This window comes from Gopherus evgoodei, chromosome 7 (assembly GCF_007399415.2).
Source record: "Gopherus evgoodei ecotype Sinaloan lineage chromosome 7, rGopEvg1_v1.p, whole genome shotgun sequence".
In the NCBI taxonomy this organism is placed as follows: Eukaryota; Metazoa; Chordata; order Testudines; family Testudinidae; genus Gopherus; species Gopherus evgoodei.
Genome location: NC_044328.1, coordinates 51,155,394 through 51,180,493, shown reverse-complemented (window position 1 = coordinate 51,180,493; position 25,100 = coordinate 51,155,394). Strand labels below are relative to the sequence as shown.

At 41.2% G+C, this 25,100-nt stretch overlaps 1 protein-coding gene across 9 annotated transcripts in view; it reads right to left on the bottom strand.

Moving 5' to 3' along the window:
• Positions 1 to 25,100, bottom strand: part of FAM13C (family with sequence similarity 13 member C) — a 243,760-nt gene that overhangs the window by 76,090 nt on the left and 142,570 nt on the right. For all 9 annotated transcript variants that reach the window (XM_030569828.1, XM_030569822.1, XM_030569823.1 and 6 more), the window contains 4 exons: positions 24,498 to 24,536; positions 19,230 to 19,286; positions 13,016 to 13,214; positions 2,817 to 2,938 (listed from right to left, as the gene is read on the bottom strand). In XM_030569828.1, coding sequence (XP_030425688.1) covers positions 2,817 to 2,938; positions 13,016 to 13,214; positions 19,230 to 19,286; positions 24,498 to 24,536 — 417 coding nt within the window. The remainder of the gene's footprint in view (positions 1 to 2,816; positions 2,939 to 13,015; positions 13,215 to 19,229; positions 19,287 to 24,497; positions 24,537 to 25,100) is intronic.

Here is a 25,100-nt window from a genome sequence, read left to right as displayed (position 1 = left end):
TTTCAAAGTTTTAAACAATTGAAAACAGGATCTTAAACAGTAGAACCCTCATGTTATGAATGACTGGTTCAATGAACCATTATTTTTAGCTCTTGATCAACAAGGTATGTGTGTATGTGCTTAAGCAATGAACAGAGATGCCACATACTGAGAGTATGGGTGTACTGACCTTCAGTAATTTATTTCACCAATGACTACAGGGACATTAACAGCACAGTATGTATGTACAATACTGTTTGATGTAGTACAATCCATTAGCAAGATTGTAATAGGCACACTGTATATTTTTCTTACCATTCATTAATAGGGGTTCTACTATAATTGGCAGTTCCTGGCCAATGGGAGCTGCAGAGTGGTCCCCCCACCTAGGAGCCACAGCCAGAGGAATGTGCCGGTTGCTTTCGGGAGTGTCCTGAGGTAAGTGCCGCACCCCATCCTCTCCTGCACCCCTGCCCCAGCCCAGGCCACAGGGACGTGCCCGCCACTTCCAGGAGCAGTGGGGAGCCAGGACAGGCAAGCCTATTCTTGTGTGTGCTGGAGGCACACCTGGGTGGGAGAGGAAGGAGTTGAAGGAGGGCGGAAGAATATCTCAGCACATAGACTCCCTGGGGTCCCTCGAGGATGCCCAGGGGTCTGCTCACCCCAGTTTGAGAAACTCTGTGCTATAAGTATCTGAATTCTGAAATGAGGGATGCCATTGTGCTCAGTATTTTAAGTAAACTTTAACAAGAGGAATGACCATAACAAGTCGTTTTCTTAGCCTTGCTGCCTTGTGATATGTTCATTGAAGCTTCTGAGTCAGAAAAAACTTCCTAAGTATTGTTTAGCTACCAAGGACATGGGTCAGGGCGCAGCTAATGAAAATGCATAAGTAGTTTTTAACTTTTAAGAAACTGGTTCAAATTGGGAGATGGAACATGAGTTTGCAAAACTGATACATATTAGATACCAGGGGACAGATTCACTTAACATAGTGCAGGGAGCTATGAAGTACACCTTCTACTGATAGCTAAGTCCCAAGAACTCACCTCAGTGGGGAATAGATGGTGTTACTACTTCCTCCTTCTAGCACAGTGAAGGCAAGCAGCAGCTTCCTGCCAGGGGAACTGTGGCCCAGATCCTCAAATGTATTTAGCTATCGAACACCCACTGAAATCAATGGCAGTTAGCCACCTAAATAGCTTTGAGATACAGGCCTATGCCAAGGTGTACTGCTGGCATCAGCACCCTCACTGATTCTGTCAGGATCACATACCCCCACTGACCAGCAGCACTCACTTTTTAGCCTGTGCTAGCCCTCTATGGCCATCCTGACATAAGACAGATTGCAGCATTTTTGCACCACTGTCCCTTGGAGAATTTATTAGTCCCCACCCTCAGGTATTAGACCAGTGTAAGCCTCAATAGATCTAGCCCACATTACTGTGCATCAACTTATACTGAGGGTACCAGCAGTAGAGGCTGAAAGCAGTTCACTTTGAAAGCCAATTAAATCCTCGGTCACTCTGTTAAGACTGCGCCCAAGAGTGTGAATAAATGTCATTTGGGATGGTTGCCTACTAAAAAACATAACTGGAGTCAATCGACTTATTTCACATAAAGCACCAAACTGCCATCAGACTAGAATTGTCACTACTAACCTAGTCCCAATTTGAACCAGTGCCTGAGAAGGGAAAAGCACTATATATATTTCCATTAGCTGTCCCCCTGACCCATCCAGCACTCTGGGGCAGGAAGCTGCTCCTACAGGCCCTCTAAAAAGTGATTCTTTTCTTGACTCCTCTTGCCACTTGGCCTCTTGCATAGATTGGCTAGTACTCTCCAGCAATGTGCAGTACGGACACTACTCAGTGTGTTTTTATGGACAGTTTGCACAAGGGACTTCAGAGTGACTGGGGTCGGTACTGTCTCCTGACTCAGGCACTAAAAGTACTAAAGGCGGGGTGCCACCTGAGACAGTGATTAAAGAAAGTATACAAAACAGTCCCTCTTACGTTCACCCAAGAGAACCATTATACCCAGCTTAATGTTGTTGAGCCATCTTCTAAGCAAGAGATCTGGTGTTTCAGACTGATTTTTAAAGTGGTGATCCAAGAACTGCAGGCTCAGCACAGTGTAATCTTCAACACTGAATTCAATCCTGTCAATAAGGGCCAAATCTTCTCCTTGTGACATAACCTACATGAACATATTGGACACTGGGGAGGCAGAAACAGAAAGGAATCCTTCCTCTGTGCTGCTTCATAGCTGCTATGGATCTTTGGCTACAGTAGCTCCCAGGCTGCTGTGCCCCATTCAATGGGTGAGTTAGGTCATGAATCTGTGTAGTTACCTGCACTGAAAATACCTCTTGTGTAGGGCCCAGGGAATCCTCAGGGAGCTCTGAGGTGAACAGGGGGTGTGCACTGCATGGAACCCCTCCCTGATGGAACCTGACTGATTCCACTGAATTCAGGGCCTGATTTATCCCTAAGTGAATTATATTATGAAAACTATGCCTGCGCTTGCCATTCCCTGTCTTCTCAGTAGAAATATAGATCTGAGAATCAGTGAGGCAAGGGAGGAGGGAAAAGTGTCAGGATGTTTCTGAAACTGGCCCCAGGGAATTGAAAGTTCTGAATTAGGATGAGGGAAAAGATGTTCATCTTGCCTGGAAATTTAAAGTTAAAGAAGTATGTTATTTCCAACTGCTTTACTATCTGCAAACAGCTCTAGGACTCTAAATAAAGAATACATCTGCCAATGAGAGTCAGGAACTTGAATATTTTATACAGCAGTCAGCATATACATTGGCATTTCTTGCAGTTAAAGCCTACCTTGGTTGAAGTCTCACAACTGTTTCCTGGCATCTGAAAGCCACATTCTGGATGTAGTCATTAGTGGACATTCCTGATTTCCCCTGACATTCTGAGAATCCTGGCAATGCATTCTCCATCTCCTGCAGAAACCAACAGAGCACCCTGTCAGCACTGGCCTGGCTGATGTGAACATTTTGCGTAAAAAGAAAAAAAAAACTGTAGGAAACTGAAAGCTTGGGGTGGTGGCGGTGGGTTGGAATGCTCTATACTGATTTTTTAAAGAGTTATTCCCCTGATGCATAAAGATGGTAATAACAAATGGATAGCAATAATGATAAACAGTCCCAAAGCACTGTAATTCTTTGTTGTACAATGTTTTCTGAAAGCAGATTGTGTACAAAAAGACACCAATGGGACAAACATGTTATCCATCTTCTGTTTCTAGTCATTCATTATTTAGACAGCAGACATCAAGTGTGTCCTACACTTACTGCTCAATATGTTTATCTATAAATATTTATATTTGATTCAAGATCATTCAAACAAATAACAAGGAAGATTTCTAGTATGGGCCCCATCTTGAAAACCCTGACTCACAAAAATAATCTTGGTTCATATGAGTAAGGATTTGTAGGATCAGCTTCCAAATTTGCAACTGATTTTTTCAGGCATGTTAATATTGTTATTAATTTACTAGTAAAATCTTTACTTTAGAGTGAGTGAAGGTAAGTGGGATGGAATCTGTTGATTCAGTCACCTTGCCAGTGGGTGGGGGAAAAGTTTGGTTTCGTGAATGAAATCCAGGACTGGAATTAGGAAGGTTTGAGTTTTAATCTCAGGTTCTCAATAACTAGCTTTGTTGACTTGAATTAGTCACTCAGCCAGTCTCTGCCTCAGTTTTGTTATATATAAAATGGGGTATAAATACCTTCCTATCACACAGGGGTGTTATAAAGATTAGTTATGTTGATACAGTGTTCTGAAAATTTGAAAGGGCAAGTAAATTTTTTCTTCTCCATTATTATTTTTTATTATCCATTATTATGCTAGCAATTTAGAAATCTGAAAATCAATGTACTTAGCCCAGCAACATGTTTGTTTCCACTGCTAAAGTATTTTATTTTGCTGCTGTTTTAGGGCCCAACCCTAGAAATCCACCGAATGACTTCAGTGAGATTACTCATGGAGGAGTTTACAGAATGAAGCCCCCTCCTCTTTATCCAGGGATAACAGAAGGGTACTCTGGCCCTTTAAGACCTTGTTCTCCTAGTTTTCTGGCCAGTGTTGGCTATTCTTTAGTTCCCTGTCCTAAACTAAGGGCCTGACTACATAGTCCAACCCTTTCTCCTACCTTGTAGGGTGAAGGGGGAGAAATCCACTTAGCTGCTGTTCCCAGCAATCTCACTTCACCCTCGGTGGGAGTTGCTGGGTCTGTACCTTAGGTGGTTCGTTGCCAGGCAGAGAAGTTTCCTCAGAGTACTTCTCAGCCTCTCTGTCATTTGATTCCTTCTGCCTGGGTGGAAGGCTTTCGTTCCAGCTGTTACTACTCAGGCAATTAGTCACTGGAGTGGAGGTAGACACTCTGTCCATCAACCAGTGCTTAATTTGTGCCAGGGCTGAGCCAGGAGTTTTGGCACCTCTGGTCTTGCCTCATCAGTTATGAAAGTAAAAAAAAAAATTGCTTGAGTCCTGGCACCTCTTTCATTACAAATATAGCACTATCATTAACCTATTTTTGGTGGTTGCCATTTAGGGTTCATACACCTCATCAGAGACCCCTACTGCTTCAACAGCAAAAATGCCTATTTTCATTTGCTTCTCTGTCTGTCCTGTGTCTGACACACTACCCATGAGGTTTGTTTAAATGTACATTATATTGGGAACCCTTTTTACATGAACACATTTCTGTTCACACCGCTGCCTATTCAAAAACTACAGAATTTAAGGCAATTTCAAAAATGTCTCTGCTCAGGAGATACTCTGAGTGGATGTCCCTTTCAAGTTTTTTATGCAGAGGGATGAGTTCAATAGAGTTATTCCTGATTCAGAGTGGAGTAAGTGGGACAGGAGTCAGGCCTCAAGTTGCTAATAAGAAAAGATTATACTTGTGGTTTCTTCTTCAGGATAGAACCTCAAGTCAAGAAGCAATCATTGAGAACCTGCAAGATCTACAGCCACTATGTTTACTGCAGCAGCCTAGGACACTATAACAATATTTTTTATTCATGTATAAGATGACTTTGGTGCATGCCAACTATCATTTGTTCTAGGCAAGATAATATGCTACTTGACTTTCATGGTATTACTAAGAAACCTAGTTTGTTATTTTCCTTTTTTTAAAAATGTCCTTCAGAGCTTTATGACATACATCCCCCTGTATTTAATTTAGTTTAGCACTGAATGGATAATATTTTATCCAAAAATGGTAACAGAGATTCACATTGCAGTGACTGGCACTTTTTGCAGCTGTTCCAGTTTTTCCATTATTATGTAAACAAGATTTTCCCTTGGTTATATAAAATGATGATATATTCCTGGAGACAGAATAGGTCAACACAACTGTTTTAATTAAAGCTCAAGGTAAAATCAGCCTGAACCAGGTCAGCTGACTCTATTTACCCCCTAAATGTTGGGAAGTTTGGTAGTCTTTGGGCAGAATAGGCATTTTACTATTAGTTGTGTTACAAGAGCAGGCCCCAGATGAGAATAGGGCTGTACTGAGCTAGACGCTGTACATGCATGTAGTGAGAAATAGTCCCTGCCCCAGAGAGATTATCATCTACAAGAGAAAGTGCAGAAGAAAGGAAGTAGTATTATCACCATTTTACGTATGGAGAACTGAAGCCTGGTGAGAGTTAGTGACTTGCCCAAGGTCATGCAGTAAGTCTGTAGCAGAATTTGCACTTACGCAGACATCTCTTAAATTCCAGTCAAGTCACAAAACCCTCTGTCTATACTCCACCACTACATTAGCTAGTTCAAACTTCCAAGGCTGATTTGGACCATAAGAGTTCAGCATACAGGGAAGATCCTTTGTAAAGAACAGCAAAATCTGTCGCCTTCTGTTACTGTAAAAGTCTTTCCTTCACTCATAAGCAACTCTTAGCCATGCAATCTCTCTTGGACTTCCTGGTACCATCATCATCAGTTTCAGTTTGTTGTGACTGGGGCAATGAAGCCTGAACAAGCAACATTGAATTGAAAGGCAACAGAAACCCAGCTTAACTCACTTAAACATGTATACATTTATTTTTCAGAATTTATTTCATTGTTGCCCAGTAATTGAAAGGCACTGGCAGAATAGGGACCCAGCATGTCAGGATGTTTTGTGTCTCTCTTCCAGAAGTTTTAGCTCATGGAAGGAAAAAATAATATCCCAAACTGATTTATCTTCAGGTTTTTTAAGAAGAATTATATTTTTTGGCTACCTGCATATTGTGTCAAGGATACAGCAAATACCACAGTAGTGATTACACAGCACTGTGTCTTCTTGGCAGGGACCAGAGATTTCTCTTTTTCACTTGCCATTTACCACATGCAACACATTCATAAATCTTAACCCAAAGATAAGAAGAAAAATACATTGCAATGAAATATAATACTATTGGATCCTCTTGACACGCAAAGGTTGGATTTTGTTACACCACAAAAGCACAATTTTGTTACAAAATTGCCTAAAATTCAAAAGTTTGTTTCTGTTAGGGTTACACCATGACAGACACTATTCTTAGAAAGATGCAATTGGCTACTCATAAACCACATGTGTTCAGGACCTCAGTTTTACATTTCACCTGAAAAAGAGCATCTCTGATAGTGAAATGTCCCCTCCTGCTATTATGCTGAGGCTGTTTTGTACAGACCTGGAGGGAAGAATGTCTTCTGTTGAACCATCTGTATAATTTAACACAGATCTCCCACCCAAATCTTGAACTGGACCCGCTTTCTTTCACTTATGAAATTTGATAGTATCAAAGCACAAGGTGTCGTGACTAACAGACAGTCAAAGTCCAGACACCTCAAGGGGAGAACAGGCAGTTTGAACCCCACACCCGCCAAAAAAGCAGTTGAATCAACTAATCGTATACAATGTCAGTGTGCTATAAAAATATGTCAACTAAAGTCTTTTATGAGAGCATGTAATGTGATGAACTTGAAGTCATTATAAGATATGTTTACAGACTGTGGTTATGAATTTAAATTATTTGTAAATATATAAATGGTGCTCATAATTTGTGCTGTAACATTCAGCTCCATCTCACACGGGGGTGGTGGGCAGACAGGCAGGAGCCTGTAAAATGCTGGATCCTGTCTGTAAGTTAGGGGGTGTGCTGTATTAGAAAAGAGATTTTACCTAATATAGATGTGTAAAGCCTGAGGTTGTGTCTTTATGTTTATTTTCTGTTCAACTTGCATGTTTGCTTCCCCTGCTATTTCATATTTGAATCTATGATTTTTTTCAGACCAATGTCACAGGTGGTAAGATAAAAACAGCCAGGCAGGTGTTCCTTAAAAGGTTAATGGATGCATAAAATAGTGCATCTTGGTTCTTTCTGACCCTTTCAACTTATTTTTCTTATCCTCATCAGCTCATTTTAGGAATCAGTAGTGAATACCACATTCACTTATTTAATTGCATTCTTATGGTGAATTTAACACTAGCAAAATTGTGCCTGCACAGTACCCTGTTAAAGTACTGTTTGCTCTTTAAAATGTGAGAACAACAAAGAACTCCTGGCCCATGCACAGGTACTGTACACAAAGCAAGAGATTGCTGACGCCTTCCTTCTTTGGCTCTCCCACACAAAGGTCTGGCACAACTGTAGTTCCTGAACATGGGACTGCTCCAAGATGGCAACTCCCATGGGATGCAAGCCACTCCAAATAGGGTAAGAAATAGGTAGTGTACAAATAGGTATCATTATAGTAGTTCCTTTAAAAAGTTATAAAAAGCTGCAAGTGGTTTATATGGAAATCAAACAATGAAAACTTTGGGGGTGCATGACAATGCAAGGCTCCACCTGGGCTCCGTCCAGCAACATTTTTACTTCGCACAAGTCCTAGAAGGCCACAGGCAGGGTGCCCTGCCCTTAGAAAAGGTTGGCCAGACACGGAAACCACGTGCTCTCTCCATCTCAGAGAACCCATTTTCTTTTTACCTCACTGATCAGTGGCTATGATCAAGTCATGAAAGATGCTATTAAAATATATCTCTGCATGGATGCAGAGTTAAAACCTTGGGGAGAGTTTCCTGCCTAAGCCACCCACAGCTGGTGTATATTGACTTAGCTCCATTACTCAGTTCTCTGAATCTTGTGTGTTTAAAAACACAACTTTAATGTTAAATTAATAGGGGTGTTTTTGCATTAATGTATTTAATTTATACCAAAGTACCAAATTTCAAGTAGCAGTTTTCTGCATTTCTGTCTCTTGTGATTTGTGTCAAGATACCATTTACTTCTCTTAGTCCTTCACCCTGGTGATTAGACTGAGAAATAGGACTGTTTTTTGCTCTGCTTATTAGCTAGTGAGCTCAGTGCTGTTTTATATTTCAGTATCAGTAAAGAATTTAAGGGTGAATCATTTCATAATCCAAATTCATGTTTATGTGCATCAAAGATGAGTTACAGAGGAAGGGGATTAATCAAGAAAAGCAGACTTTGAATTCCAAAACCTCACTTCTTCTATTGTCTCTCCAGAATATATACTGTACATACTTGATTTTGGTATTTCAATGGCCCATAACATTTGATTTTATAATAGATTAGTACTACAGAATCACTAGAGAGGCTGAGGGAAACAAAACAGATATAGACCATAGTAACCATTTATAGATCCACAGATATTAAGGCCACACAGGACCATTGCGATGATCTGCTCTGACTTGCTGCTGAATTCTGGCCACAGGACTTCCCTGTATTAATTCCTGCTTCAAATCCAATAGCTGCACTTGAGCTAGAGAATTCTAGAAAAATGTTCAATCTTGATTTAAAAATTTCTAGTTATAAAGAATCCACCACAATCCTGGGTAGGTTTCTCCAGTGGTTAATTACCCTCTCCATTAATGTACTTTATTTCCAGTCTGAATTGGTCTAGGTTCAACTCCTAGCCTTTGGTTCTTGTTATACCTTTGTCTGAGAGATTGAAGAGCCCTGTATTGTCAAATTTCTGCTCCCTCTGTAGGTTCTTATAGAGTCTGATCAAGTCTTCCCTGAGCCTTCTCCCTGATGCACTCAAACTGCTTGATGGAGATGTAAATTCACCTCCCTGTGCTTGATGCCCCTGCCCATATTCCCTAGAATGGATTCGCATTAAAGAAGGTAGGTTGTGATGCCACTCTGCCCGCCCCTTAGGCATTCTGTTAGGCAGGGTTTATGCCAGGGTCTTCATACCCTTACAGAAAAACATCTATAGATTTTAAACAGAAGATGATAATTTCTATATAAGTGTTGTGAACTGTCAAATAGGATTTATCAAGAATTTTATACCAGCTATTAAATTCTACAGTACAGCTCAAAACGCCCATGGAAAGGCTATTATTTCTCTATTCAATTCTATGGTCTAGTTCCTGAGTTATGTGCAAAGTTGTCTCTAAATCACCTTTATAGCAGGCTACAACACTCCCTACTAGTATATTTGTATCTTTATCACATGGGATTTGTCTCTTTACAGATTCTACTACATGGTCCTCTTCACTCTGACATGTTATCACTTAGATGCTATATAGTGCTGGTCAAAATTTCTATCTACAGGAAATTCCAACATTTCAAAATTATCAGAATGAAAAATCAAAATTTTGATATTTGTCACAAAATGAAATTTCTGAAAAATGTTGTTTTGGGTTAAGAAAAATGTTTTTGGCTTTTTTACATTTTTATTTTAGTTTGTTTTATTTGTATGTTTTATTGTATTATCTTATATTATTTTAAAACAAGGGCTTAATTGTTTTAAAATTAAAATGTAAAATTAAATAAAAAATAATATACCCAAACTACAAACCAATATAAAATAATTTGAAAAACAAAGAGTCTTTTCAAAATAAAAAATCAGAGGGTTCCACTCTGAAATTCTTTGTTTCCATTTTTTTCTTAGAAAAAATTCCATCAAAATTGCCCAGCCCTAGTTCTATGGAATCTGATAGGTTTCATGCTTCTCTCCCACTTCTGACCTACATCTGTCCTTCCTGTTCAATTCATAGCCACATATCCCAGTATCCCACTGATCTCTGAAATTTGTTCAAGTTTCAGCAACGCCCACTACGGGCTATATGTTCAAAAGAACTCAGGCTCACTTTTGGACATCTTATTGAGTGGCCAGATTTTCAGTAGTGTGCAACACTAAACAGTTCCCATTGGCAAGAACAGGAACTGAGTTTTGAGGTCTTCTGAAAATGTGATCATGTATCAAGCTTCACTGCCAGGTATTTTAGTTTGCTTTCCCCCCTACTCCCGTCCTTGTAAGCTTCTTACATTGGCATATTGACATTTATAGATTTATTTTTGGCCCTCTGCTATTTTTATTTCACTCTTGAGTCTGACATCCTGTTACTTTTCTAGGATTTACCTCTGCCATTGCAACCTGTCCCAGCACCAGTTCACCTGTAATTTCTGCCCTATTCTTTTATAATACAGAGATACTGCTCCCTCTCCACAGCCTTTCCACTATCATGGCCATGCATCTGGGTTTCCACTGGTGGAAACTTACAGACTCTAGCCCTATACACACAGATTTCTGTGTGTCAAATAAGTGCACCAATTCTGTCCCTAACTCTCAATAGCTCAATACTTGTTCTGCTTTTAAAGAGCTACATTCTGTCAGGAGCAGCTCAAGATGTTGTAACTGCTAAGAGCTTAGTAGCTACTAACATAGATGTGAATAATAATTAAATCTCTGGTATGTCAAAGCAAAATCTGTAATTAGATATTGTCATGATTTCAATAAACTCATTGTAGGAGTGAAATTGGGGCGAGGATGTCATTAAAGGAACATTCCGTGTCAATAAAAATAAGGAATCACTTGAACTAGAATGGCTTAATCACTATTTGGAGGGCATTCTCGTTTTCATTTTCAATTGAACATAATTAGGCAGCAGAGCCAGTGAGATGCATATTGGCTGCCTTATGTGTACAGTTGTGAGCTTGTTGAGAGGCTTGGTGGCAGCAATATGTTTAGAAGGAGCCCAGGTGTGCACAGTAGCATGCTGTTTCAAATCATCAGTCTTTCCCTTTTTCAAGATAATGACAACTTGCCATGTAATCGGCAGCTCCTAGAAAAACAACAGCACTTTGTTTTCCATTTCAAGTAAAGCAGAGAGTCAGAATGGAAAGAAGCAGATTAGATAAAGTCAGTTACTAAAACGGACAAAACACTTTAGAATTTGAAGGTTATAGTATATTGGAGCTCTTGACTTGAAAAACTGCCTCTGAACATTTCTATAAGCAGAGCCCTTACTTTTCATAAGCAATGTAAACAACAGCCTGGGTGCCAGATGTACACTTGTTTCAAGAAAACAACAAAACAAACCTAGAGGGGCATGCAGCCACACTGGGCCTGCAGATGGGGCTTACCTGAATGCATATTCTCTTACATGAGTATGAACTAAGAGTTTGTAAAATGTGTGCCTTAGGAAACATTTTCCCCAAAAAGCCTCAGTCCAGCAAGCTGCTTCATGTGTGCAGACTCCACTGAAATCAATGAGTCAAAGAGGTCTACCCCTGGAGAGCTCACTGCTGGATCAGGGCCCAAAATATAGCCCAATCAGTGATGAGGGTATTTTAATTTCCTGTGATGAAGTAACCAGGGTCGGCTCCAGGCACAAGCAAAGAAAGCAGGAGCTTGGGGCGGCCAGTGGAAAGGGGCAGCAAGTCCGAGTCTTCGGCAGCAAGTCCCTCAGTCAACCTGCTGCCGAATTGCCACCGAAGAATGAAGTGGCGCAGTAGAGCTGCCACTGAAGTGCCGCCGATTGCAGCTTTATCTTTTTCTTCCCCCTCCCACTCCCCGCTTCACCGCTTGGGGCAGCAAAAAAGCTAGAACTGGCCCTGGAAGTAACATTTATTTTATGTGGGGACCAATCACATTCATAGTACTAATTCTATGAGATACTGTATCAGTGCTCAGTTCAGAGGTGGGGGCAGAATGGTACCACTTTTCTCACTGATTGGAAACAGGGCCTGGGGAAGAGTGGGTGGGAGTGGAACTCATCATGATTTTTTTGTTTCCCAATCCAAACACCGTATCACAGGGAAACTTCATGGCTTATTGGAGTTTTTTCCCCTCCAGATGCTGCACTTTTCAGTTGCGTCAATATTTTAGGGCGATCTAATTACATGATCACAAAATACTACATAAAACTAAACCAAAATTCTCAGTTAAATTCTTTGAGCCAAACTTACTGGTGAGATAAAAATGGGGTAAATGAGTTGACAGTGGATGATCTGCCCTACTTTAGCTTTTAGTAAGTTTGAGATACAGGTGTGACATATATGAGAACTGAAAAGGGGGCAGAGATTCAGGGTAGCAAGAAAAATAATTAACAAGAGGGTAAGAGACCAATTATCTCTCCACCTTACTTTATGCGCTCCTGATCAGTTGCTTTTCCTGATATACTTTCCCCTGTGCTGCTAGTGAGAGTCTGTCTTCCCTCTCTGGGAGAGTCACTCCCAGCTGCAGGGTAGACATACCCTAAGTATATTATTTTCACTATTTTTTCATACCCACTGAAGAAGATAAAGGGATGAGATGTAACATCCTCCAGCCACCCTACCAAATATCTCCTAATAACTAAGAATTCATAAAACATTTCAGTATTTAGTGGTTTGATGTAGACACCAGTTTAAATCTCTAGCACAAGCCACACAAGAGAAAGATCTTGCCATTATTCCAGCATGTCCAGGAAATACAAGAAGATAACTCAGAAGGAGAAATAATTTGCACATCCTCAGTACTATGATACCCTTACTCTCAGCAGTGAGCAGTTGTGGATTCAGAATCAATCACTATGTCAGGGAATTCTCACTGATTCTGCATGATCCCCTTACTGAAAGGATTACTTCAACTGAAGTGTCACTTGTACCAGATACCTCCACAATGATTTGGGCCATGTGAGTCAGAGCAGGGATTAATAATGCTATAATTTGTATCACTTTGCATTTAAAACATATTCCTGCTATGACATGGCACCATAAATATCTAGCAGAAACAGATAAGTTTTATTTTATTACCTGACTTTCTTCATGGTTCTTCCCATTTTCTAGTTTTGCAATGGATTTGGGCTTTCTTAATTTTAAGTTGCCCATTCCAGCTCGCAGTGTGCAGTCATGAGCTGTCTGTTCCACGTGTTGCTCGATATCTCGTAATTCTGGCTGGCTGTCCTCTAAGACTGTAGTGTTGTTGGGATAGTTTTCTTTGTTGTTTTCATCTCTAGAAGAAAATAAAACCAAAAAGCGTAAGCAGGATTTTAGCCATCTCTCAGAACAATACTGAGGAGGACTGGTGCCAAGATCTCAGTTTTATTTGATATGTTAGCATTGCCAGGGTAAGGACACATACCAGCTAAACACTGTGTATGTTAATAAAACAAGTTTCCGTTATAGTCTGCAGTTTATTATCAGACTATATGCTAAATGCATGAGTACACATTTGATACAGAGTAATTTAAGCAACTGTAATTTAGGGACCTGTAAACTGTGAGGCCTGAGCTACACTACAAAGGTAGGTCGACATAAATTGCCTTTCATTGACCTAGTTGTGCATACGTCTATATTCAAATTTGTTTCTTGCTAATGTAAGCATCCTGTCAAGGCGACACAGTAACACCAGCTCCCCACATAGCTTTGAGCCATGGTCAATCTACTGTGGTCGACACAGTGTGAGTGGAGACACCACGTGACCTATGTCAACCTTAACAATCGTCCAGAAGCTGTCTCACAATGCCTAACACTGACTGCTATAGCCCCGTGGTCCTGGAGAGCATAAGCCATCCCCTCCTCCCTTTATAAACCCTGCATATTCTTGAAAATGCCTTTTCCTGATTGCCTAACTTGACGCACACACCTAGCAGCTCTCCTTGTGTGCAACTGCCAACCGACTATGCTGATGCCACGCTTTAGATGCACATATGGGCCTGTGGGGAGAAGAGGCTGTGCAAGCACAGCTATGGAGTAGTTGTAGAAACATGGACAACTATGGGCAGTGAATGGGCAGATCAGGGATCAGCAGCAATGCTGCATAAAAGTAAAGGAACTGCAGCAGGCATGCCAGAAGGCCAGTGAGCTCAACAGTTGATTCGGTGCCAAGCCACAGGTCTGCTGCTTTTACAACTAGCTGCACCCCAAAGAGCGACATGGATCTCTCCAATGAGCCCAAGACACAGACCCCTTGCTGTGAACAGCTTGGAAGAGGAAGATGAGGGATATGCAACTGCGGGGTCCAACTATGCTGTGAGCCAGAATCTGCCCGAGACTCCACGCAGTTCAGTAACTCCCTGTGGGTGAGCCCCATTCAGGGGCAGGAATCTCAGATAAATGTAATGTTGAAATGTCAAGATGGTGCCTGACCCCAGCGTCCCAGGACACAGGTATTGACTTATACTCATAGATTCTAGGGTCAGAAGGGACCAATGTGATCATCCAGTCCGACCCCCTGCACAAAGCAGGCCACAGAACCCTACTCATCCACTTCTATAACAAACCCCTAACTTATGTCCGAGTTATTGAAGTCTTCAAATTGTGGTTTGAAGACCTCAAGCTGCAGAGAATCCACCAGCAAGTGACCCATGCCCCACACTGCAGAAGAAGGCAAAAAACCTCCAGGGCCTCTGTCAATCTGCCCCAGAGGAAAATTCCTTCCCGACCACAAATATGGCGATCAGCTAAACCCTGAGCATGTGGGCAAGACTATACTAGAAGAGGTAGCAGTATAACTAAGAGAGGTGGAACTGTTATCTTCTTTTCATTCCCTGCAGAGTTAGCTGGGCTGCTCATGAGCAGTACTTGGTTTATAGACACAGGAATGTGCCTTGAATTCTCCTGAGAGATCCTGTTGCAAGCTTCTTGGAGGTAACTCTGCAATCTTCTTCTGAAGGTTTCTAGTACTGGCAGCCTTATTGCTCCGTGATAGGACACATTCCCACACCGGTCTCTGATGACTTTGGCAGGCACCACTGCAGTAAACAGGGTAGCAGAGTATGGGTCCATGGTGGCTTAGGGACACAAGTAACTACTGTGCTCTCTTCATTACCCTTGCGTGTGAGATATCAGCTAAAATCAGCATCGCCTGGGAAAAACAGCGCTGGTGCTCAGTGCTATTAATTTGCACTCATACACATGGAAATAGGGGCCAAAATGTTACTGTTTCATGCCACCAAACAATCCCCTCCTCATACGCCCCCCCTTCCCTACACCTGTCCTTGGCCATACTCATTGTGGCTGGATAGCTGTGTTGTGCACAGGTGCTCCAAGGCAGAAGTAGCTATAAGCATGTCTTGTTTAAAATGTTAGGGGGCAAAAGGGAAGGGAGTTCTGAAACTTAACTTGCACTTTCTGCTGTCACTATGCATACAATGACACCTCTGTATGTTTTATCCATAGATGTTACCAGTGCATCTCTCCATACCCACAGATTGCCTGACCATGATAAGGAGGAGAAAGAAGAGGACACAGGAGGATATGTTCATCAAGATTCTGCAAACCAGTGCTGCACCAGACCATGAACAGAGTACTTGGAGGGTGAACATTGCAGATGGCCTGGAGAAAGAAAGAGCAGATAGACAAAAGGTCCAGGAGTCCCAGCAGAAAAAGGACAGGGAGCACATCAAGGGACAGTAGAAAAAACACAGCTTCACATACACTGACTTGTGAGAGTCACAGTTGCTGTATGGGTATCGAAAATGTACATGAATGTTCTGTCCCCTTAAGTTCTGTTCCATTAATTTATTTTAGAAGTTTGTATTGAATGCCTTTTTTAATTGCACTTTTTTGCACTGGTTTTGTTATGTAATAAAAATCTATTTTTGGTAAAGAATTGATCTTTATTACTTCATAACATAGGCTGGAGAATGCATAGCACTGCTGAAAGCTCCCACTACCTGTTATTGTAAGGTCAACAAAACTTATAGGATCAGTGACAAACACAGTGTAATAATTATAAATTCACAGCAAGCACCATATAATTAATAGGCACATTACCAGACAGTGTTATATTAATAAATGTACACCAAGTACCACACAGTTCCTAAAAGCCCAAAACTTCAGGACAGGTAAAGCACAGTCCACACAATGCATTGCTGTGGCTGACCGTTAACGTGCTCTGTCAAGGCCACTCTCGACTGTAGAGCTCCGCTTCGAGCTCTTCTAATAGCCCTTGTGGCTGGCTGTGCAAACTCAGGAGAAAGATGCTCCATCTCCACCGTGGAGGCAATTTTTCCTCTGTTGTTTCATGGATATTATGCAGGACACAACAGGTAGCACTGTTTTTTTTCTCTTGCAGAGATCCAATCTTGTGAGTAAACATCACCAGCATCCCTTCAACCACCCATAGACGTTCAACTGCCATTCTGCACCTGCTGAGCTGGTAACTGAATTTTTCCTTGGTGTTGTTGAGATGGCCAGTGTATGACTTCATGAGCCAGGGAAGCAAGGGATAGACTGGGTCCTCCAGGATCACTACTGGCATTTTATCACCACCAATGGTAATCTGCTGCTCATGAAAATATGTCCCTACTTGCAGCTTTCTGAACAGTCCAGTGTTCTCAAAGATGTGAGTGTCATGAACCTTCGCTGACCAGTCCACACTGATGTCAGTGAAGCATCCCTGGTGATCCACCAGGGTTGCATAATAATAGAAAAGCAGCCCTTTCTGTTGAAGCACTCTGGTGCAAGGTCGTCTGTTGCCAAAATAACGATACACATAATACCTATTACTCCGCCACAGTTCGGGAACCCCACTATGTCGTGTACATTACTGAGAGTCACAGTCTTGTGTAGTAGGACACAATTAATGGCCCCACATACTCGCATGACAACTCCAAAATGGTTTCCTGCTGACCGGCTGCAATCAGGAGTTGCAAGTTTCCACGGTGTGATCGCCACTTGCTTGCCAACTGCCAGTGCATCTCTTATTCTGGTGTCCCTGCATTAGAGCTGGGAAGAGCTTGGCATCCAGATCCAGGAATGTGGCCTTTCACATCCAAATGTTCTGCAGCTATTGCTTATCATCCCGAACCTGCATTACAATGCATTCTCACCAGTCAGAGCAGGGATCGGCAACCTTTGGCACCTGGCCTGCCCTGGTATGCACGCTTACCCTGGCGGGCCGTGTGCCGAAGGTTGCCAATACCTGAGTTAGAGATTATTTCTCAGGCCCAGAAGCAGCACTCTACTGTCTGCAGCTTTCCCGTAAATGCCACCAACAACCTTGAATTGGTTCTTGCAACGTCCCACAGCAATCTGTCCTCCACAAAATTGTCATGTCCCCCCACTGCTGAGGTCCTTCCTGTGGTTCTGCAAATACCAGAGATCATTTGTCTTGTGTTTGCAGTTCTCATGACAATAGTGCAATAGTGAAGAGTGGTTTAATTTAGACCCTGAGACACTCTTAGGAGCTCAGGCTCCATGCTTCTGTCAGAGATGGCAGACAGACAGAAGTGCTGCGAGGTTTTGTGGGATTTTTTAAAAAAGGCATGAAAATTATGGGGTGGGGATGCCATTATAGCATTGAGAAAGCTGCTTGATGTGAACTTGACTCCTTGCTCCCAGTCACCCCTATTCAACTCACTTCTGCCCTATTATGCAGTGCCAAAGTTTCCCAGGAGACAGTGCTCCAGATAGCAGGGAGTTGCACACTAAGATATCTATCCAATGTGCACCACACATCAACCCAAGCACTCCTGATGAGTACATGCAGTGCCAACACAAGGAGTCAAGTGCACATGCATGAGTGATGTACTAATTGTGGCAGCTTTATGCCAATGTAACTTCCACTGACCAATGTTTGCAGCATAGATATGGCCTTAAAGTTGCTACTTTTTGCCTTCCCATACTAAAAGTCGAAAGCATCTTTTCCCATATCATCACCCAATGCCACAGGCTTCAGAAGTCATTGGTTTAGCTGGGCTGTAGCCCTACTAATATTGTTGTCTTTCCCCTCACACAAACTGTTGCTTCCTACATCTGTGATCTCATTCTGCAAACTCCCTTCCCTGTCCTTTCATATCTCCTTGCTCTTTCCACTCAGTTTTTCACTTTTCCTATGGGCTCCTATATCCCCTTCATGTCTGCTGGAATAAGGGAGAGAGAAGGGCATATGAAGTAGGATTTGGACAGCCAGAGTAGGACAGGTTTCAAGTTGAGAGGAGGGAAATCATCCTTGCCTTCTTTTTCCTATCTCATGTCCAAACATGTTCCTGCTTCATCTTTCCTAGCCTAGATTCCAGCCATACCACTGCCCTTCCCTCCACTCCCTCCCAGGCAGTCATTGTCACTCCCTAGATGGCTTAATTAGACCCTGGGACACTCTTGAGAGCTCAGGTAAAAGTTGTGGCTAGGACAGAAGTCTCATCTTTGTCTGGCAAGCAGAGTACAACCTTTCCTCCCAGATGCAGACCTTGCTGCAATTATCCATGCCTTTGCCACTTTGAAGTTAGATTCCTGTAATACACTTTGTATAGAACTACACATCAAAACTATTCAGAAATTTAAGCTAGTGAGAGAGTGGGGCTGCCCACTTATTAAGCAGTGCATCATGAGAGAATAGGTTACCGGCCATGCTCTGTACTCTACACTGACTGCCAGTTTTCACATGGAAGTCAGGATGTTGGTTTTAACCAATAAAGCCCTAGGATTTGTGACCTGATTACCTGAGAGATCACCTCGTTCCCTGTCTGAACTCCCACAGCTGAGATTATCAGAGAAGCTTGAGTTGGACTGCCTCAGGAGTTTAATAGAGAGCAGCCTGTTGACACAGAATTCTCTGTATTGGGACTCCACCTACAGAACTGGCTTTTCCCTCCTTGGCTCACCAGAGCCCAGATGTGTGAACCTCATAGGCACCAAAACTTTTCCCCCAGGGAAATGGGTTGTGGATAGAAAGTTTGGTCCAGGGTAGCTATTATTGTTACTGGGTGGGTTGCTTTCTCGTGCATGGGCAGTTCTAGAAATATATTGAAATACAGTTAGTTTTAAATTGTCTGAATTTTAAATTGTCTGGAATGCTAACATATGTCATCCAAAAGCAGAAATACACAAACATACCTGGGTGATTTTCATCTCAATAATACTTAAACTAAACTATTCTGTAATTTAGAAGAATTTTAATTTTCAGTGATGATGGTCCTTGAGTTTTTGGGTACCATTAACAGATGATCCCTGATAGATAGGGATGAAAGAGAAAAGTCAGATCCCTTGCCAAGGGTTTTCAGATAAGATATAGAGTAAATACCTGTGGATGGAGTTTGCTGCTTGGTCTTCATGTACAGACTCTGTATCCTCGTCACACCTTGAAAATGGATATAAAACGATTATTGACTTTTTGCCAGTTGCATATTTTATCATTTTAGTAACAAAACTGGTCAGTTTGAAGTGACACATACAATTCTCTAAACATTACTCTCTCTCAAGCTTTAGCTGAAGTCAATTCATGGCATAGTTTCTCTGTTTGCAAAGTTTGTTGTGATATTTTAAAATTTGATTTTCTGCAGAATTAGGTAGACCATTTGCTCACTCTCTTTTGTCTTACTGGAAATCCCATAACAAATAAAATGCAGCTTCTACCTTAAAAATTGTAGAAAATAAAAGGAGACATCCTTCTTTTTAATTGCTAATAGCCTACTTTGCTCAAAGTATTATAAACAGTAATTAACTTTACACAGAGCTCATTTTTTCCTCCAAGACCTATTTAAGAAATTCACAGTTGTACAGCAGTTGGCCTCTGTAATGCTACTGAAAAAAAAATCCCAATATAAGTTAAATTACTGAGGTAAAAAATAACTCTATTGAGATTGGATCACAATGTTTTGGGTTAAGTGTTCCTAAAGCAAAAAGTAGCATAATTACAAGGAGAAAAATGCTGTTACATTTAATACCCAACTGTTGACCAGAGATTCAGAATGACATTAAGTATAGATTAACTTTGCAATACTCAGTGCAAGACAATCTGCAGATCCAAACTGCAATGCACAATGGAGGCTTCTTTTGCCATTTAGACCCAGATATAAAGAGTCTACCTTCCACTCTATTAATTCTGGACAAATGTTTGCCCTTCCCCCACCCTCTTTTCTTCACCTTCTGCTCATACTCACACTGCACAAACACTGAACAGGCCTGGGTTACTTGATGCTAGCTGGCAGAAGAATCTATTCATTATGTGGGAAGCAACCTGTAATTCAGTTGATTCATTAATTATTGATGAAAGCTGCCTGGCTCTGGAAAGAACACGTTAAATGATAAACATGTATCCCTGCATGGCAATTTGATGGTAAGATTTTAATATGCTCCTCTCCCTGCCAGTCTTCTGCTGGTATCTTTATCAACTGGCAAGCTGCTGATGAAATTATTTAAAGGGATACTCTCTCAAGTCATTTACACTTCCTGAATTGACCTACCTTTGCGGGGGGCGGGAGAGAAGGGTTAATGAACGCATCCACTAAGGATGCCTTGAGTGCATTTCTTTTAAAAGAAAAAAAAATAATTTCTCTCTTTAAAACTGCTGAGCTCCTCAATGTTTAGGTAATACAGCAGTGCTAATTTTTGCAAGTTATGTTAATGTGACCTTTGTTTGGGCATGAGTATGACCCTCATGCTGGGATTCTGCCTATAGAACTATAGACAAGGAAGAGAAGCAAGGTATACTGAGTAATACATTGCAGTTGCAGAAACAGTTCCAATAGCAAGCCTCTCCACTGTTGCCAATGGAGTGTTGCCTCCTCTGTTCTCCTATGGTTTAATATTGGTAGGGGAGTGGCCCTGAGAGCCACTCTCCAGCTAACCAGTGTTAAAGGGAGAAAGCCGCTTGCCAGAAGAAATCTCCATCTAAAATTGGGGAGGGAAAAATCAGTTGGAAAATTTGGGGATAGGAGTTGGGAACTTTAGGGAGAAAATCAGGGAAACTTCCAGGGAGAGGAAAGAGAGATGGGAGAACACAAGGAGAGGAGATAGAGAGGAATAATATTCCTTGACAGAGGTGGAATGGCCTGCTAATCTGCCCAGTGAAGACACCAGAAGGGAGCAGAATGCCACCAAGGCTCCCCACAGGAGACTAAAATAAGTGAGAACCTGGACCTGTTTAGGAGAGGGGCAATTATTGGGTGAGAGGTTTGTGTGGCTTGGTTGATGCCTATCTGAATCAATTAAGAATGCCAGTAGATAGGGTTTCCATTCTGTTTTGAACAGAAGCTCCACACTGACCTGGTGTCTCCATTACAAGCCAAGCTTGTGGCAGGAACAGAGAGCCAGAGGAAAAGTTAGCTTTATACCACCTTTATACTTCTCCTGTTCTGGTGGCCAATTTGAGCTGCTCTTACTTGTACCTGGCTCTCTGTGGGATCACTCTGACAGCCAAGAATAGTCAGAGCATATAGGTGCCCCTGGCGATAGCTCTCTTCACCAGGAACATCACCTACACGAAGGGACTGTGAGGGATGTGGCATGCATACACCAACTGAATGATGCCTGGGAATTCTCCCCTCTACTGAGCAGATCCCCTGCGTGTTGGATCCACTGAGGATCACTGCTCAGGGGTGATCCTATGAACTACAGAGCACGGAACCTTACTTCACTATCAGGTAATTGCTTGAAATAATAAATAAAAACAAAATTATAGGACACCTGTGTGAACATTATACGATGGGAACTGTTAATCAAGGAGGACAGTATGGAAGTATAAAAAATAATTAATAGCTTAAAGAAGACAATTGGGTATTTCTATTTACTCATAAGAACAAGGGGACAATGAAATTAAAAGGTATCACATTTAAAATTGATAAAAAAAATTTAAAAAAACCCACAATACAAAGTTAACCTGTGAAATGCACTGCCACAAGATATTGCTTGAGGCTAAGACCCCAGCAGGATTTTAAAGAGGATTAGTGTATAGCACTACATGGATAATGAAAATACCCAGTTACACTATATAGGATATTTTTATAAAAGAGCAGAGAGTTGTCCCTTAGTGGTAGGTTATTCCATTAATGACCTTCATCTGAAGCATCTGGCCCCGGATGATCAGAGACAGCAGAACAACTAGATGGACAGATCTGATCCAATATGGCAAATCCGTTTTTCCAGAGAACATGGGATTCAGTGGATGTATTGTGATTTGTTCCTTCTTTGTCTGACTAGAGAGGAAACCTTTCCAAGCACCTGGAAAGCTGCATCTACTTTGAGGCTATGACATTTAAGGTATGCATATAAACAATGACTTCTCATTTACCAGATGCACATATAGCCCACTAGGAGCCTGGCAGCTCTGGACTTTTGACTTATCTGGAGAAAGGTCCCTGGAAAAAAGTGAAATTTGATGTTTTATATCAAGGTCCTGTGTATTGTATGATTCTGCAGCATCTGCTCCTTGTAACAGAATTGTGCTTCATAATATAAGGCCAAGATTGGATGCCTAAAGTTAGGTACCGAGATCCTCATTTACACTGCTAAATAGAAGTGACCTCATTTTCAGAAGTGCGCAGTATGAAAAATTTGTAACTGAAGTCAATGAGAGCAGTGTGTTCTCAGCATCTCTGAAAATCTGGCATCTTTTACTTCAGTGCCTTAGAAGGCATAAAAGTGTCTAACTTTAGCACCCACATTTGACAATTTTGGCCCAAGTAGGTTTTTTTAAAGTATGTTTCAAGCCCTTAAAAATAAAGAGAAAGACAAATTCAATGTGAAAACAGGGTTCTGTTTCTACTGTTCTCCTAGCAAACTTCTCCAGTGCACCACACTATGTGGGATATCCCATTTCTCAGATGCCTTTGGACCAAGGACCTGCTATTCCAGTGGTGGCTGCTGTGCACATACCCTGCCTCCTCCTTTTCCCTATTGGCAAAGCTAGTGTAATGCCAAGAGACCCCGGTCATTGGCGGGCGGGATCAAACCTGAGGCATCTGGAGCTTAGTGCATGAGCTCAAAGGCAACTGGCTGTGAGCTAAGGCTGAAGAGCAAACTCACTGTCCTTCTCTCTCTCTCTAACTGGTCTCAGTGCCACTAGATGCGACAAAACACCACATCCAGGAGTAGCACTACAAAGCAGGCCTCTCTGCAATGCTTCCTCCAGTCTTCGCGGTGACAGGAAGCCTGGCAGAGAGAGACTTGCACCATTGGCTCTAGCGGCATGACTAGGAGAAAGGCAAAGATGTGCACAGGCAGGGGGAACCCTGAGGTTGAGGAAGAGAAAGGGTAGGGAAATTATTAAAATTTTATGCCCTACTTCGTCCTTCATTTGGAAAGTCCCACATGTTGTCCAACATTTTAGACCCCACTGTGCCACAATACAGTATTTAAAGGTGGAGCTGTATTGTGGCAAAACTAATTAAAAATAATATTAAAAACCATTTTCTATTTTATGCCATTTAATTTCATGCTTATTACTGTAGCACTGCAAAAATTGGGATAAAATTAATACCTGAAGCAAAGTGAGAGCAGTATATAGGAGGTTAAAGGTGTTTGGAATCCCTAGAAAAATGTTACATCCGTTCTTCTCTAGTCAGTTTGACGGCACATATGGATTGATCAAACTGAGTTACAGCCTAGACTGCTTTCAAAATATATAATTTCCCCTGCAACATTTTAGCAAATAGTTCAGAATCAACTTAAGCTTTTTATTCCTAGCATTTCAGCAATATGAAAGGTACCTTACATGCAAACAAATCTATAAATCATCTCCCTTCTGAAAAACTGCTGGCCACAATTCAGATGAGCAGTCTTCTGATATATAATCAAGTGTGTAAAATTTGGGGATAAAATATCTATGAAATACAAACAGGATCTGTACTAATGTCAATGAATAATACAGAATAGTCACATCTGAAATTAAAGCATGTTCCTTTAAGGGAAAAAAATTTAAATTGCTAATAGCATCTCAGTGCTTGTAACTTTATAATGTTTTCTACTACTCTGCTGTCTGTCCACCTTCCTAAGATAAAGAGGCAAAACATATTTCTTTAAAACCAAAGGAGGAGGGGAGGAAGTGTATGTAAAAAGTTCACTGCATTAATTGCAAAGGGAAACTGCATTCAGATACTGAACCTGCCTAATAACTGCAGTGTTTTGCTCAAAACATTCTTAAAGAATATTTTCTGCCAATGCTGACAGTAAGCATAGCCCATGTGCTCTTAGAAAACTGACACTTTTGCTTGTCCTGATCAGTAACAAGAATTAGCAATATTTTCTCATGAGATGTACAGTATACATACAATCATATATGCAAACACATGTAAAAAAAAATATATATATATGGAAGAAAACAGCAACATAAAGATATTCTTTCATAATGCAAGCCCATTGCTAATGGATAGTTAACCATTTGTAAATAAATATTGTTGTTTTATATCACATTCAGCATATTTTCTGTAAAATATTAAAATCCCAGAAGACTGCGCATCATAAGATGTTACAGAAAGCTTTTTCACTTTTGAAATAGTATTTAAAATTATTCTCTGTCCTGCTTAACATATCATTCTTATTTAATGGTATAGGTAAATATTTATTCACTTACTCTGCTAAAGCTGTATTGTTGAAGGAATGATCCTGAATGCTGAAACAGAAACAAGAAAACATCAGTTAGTCAATAAAGCAGGCAGCCTCCCCAATTGTTTTTCAGTTGCAGGAACACATACAGAAACATGGCATTGCAAGGCAAGTCTCTGTATTAGCTCTACACGCACATACTGTACACTGGGCTGCTCTGCACATGCTCATAATCAAAGAACCATAGGGATTAGCCCTGCAATACTCACAAACCCCAAAGCCCATCCAGCAGTGCTTTCAATATATGAATTCAGATTGCCGGGAGATTCTCAAAAAGGGATCAGGCACTCTGCAGTTACAACTATGCTGTTAAATAGAAACTGTGATTTCTAGCACATTATACAAGTGTTTGGTATTCTCATTCTTTAAACATCTATTAGCAGTCTGCTCATTATACACTATGTCATGTTTATTACTTCAAATAGAGATGACCAATTAAGGTTCTCATGAGACTTTTCTTCAGTTGTCTCTAACAAATTCTGCTGATAGCCATACTCCAAGGGAAGCTGTGAAAAAAATTAAACTGAATTGGAAGGAAGGGGTGCTAAACTAACAAAGGATTTTTAAATGA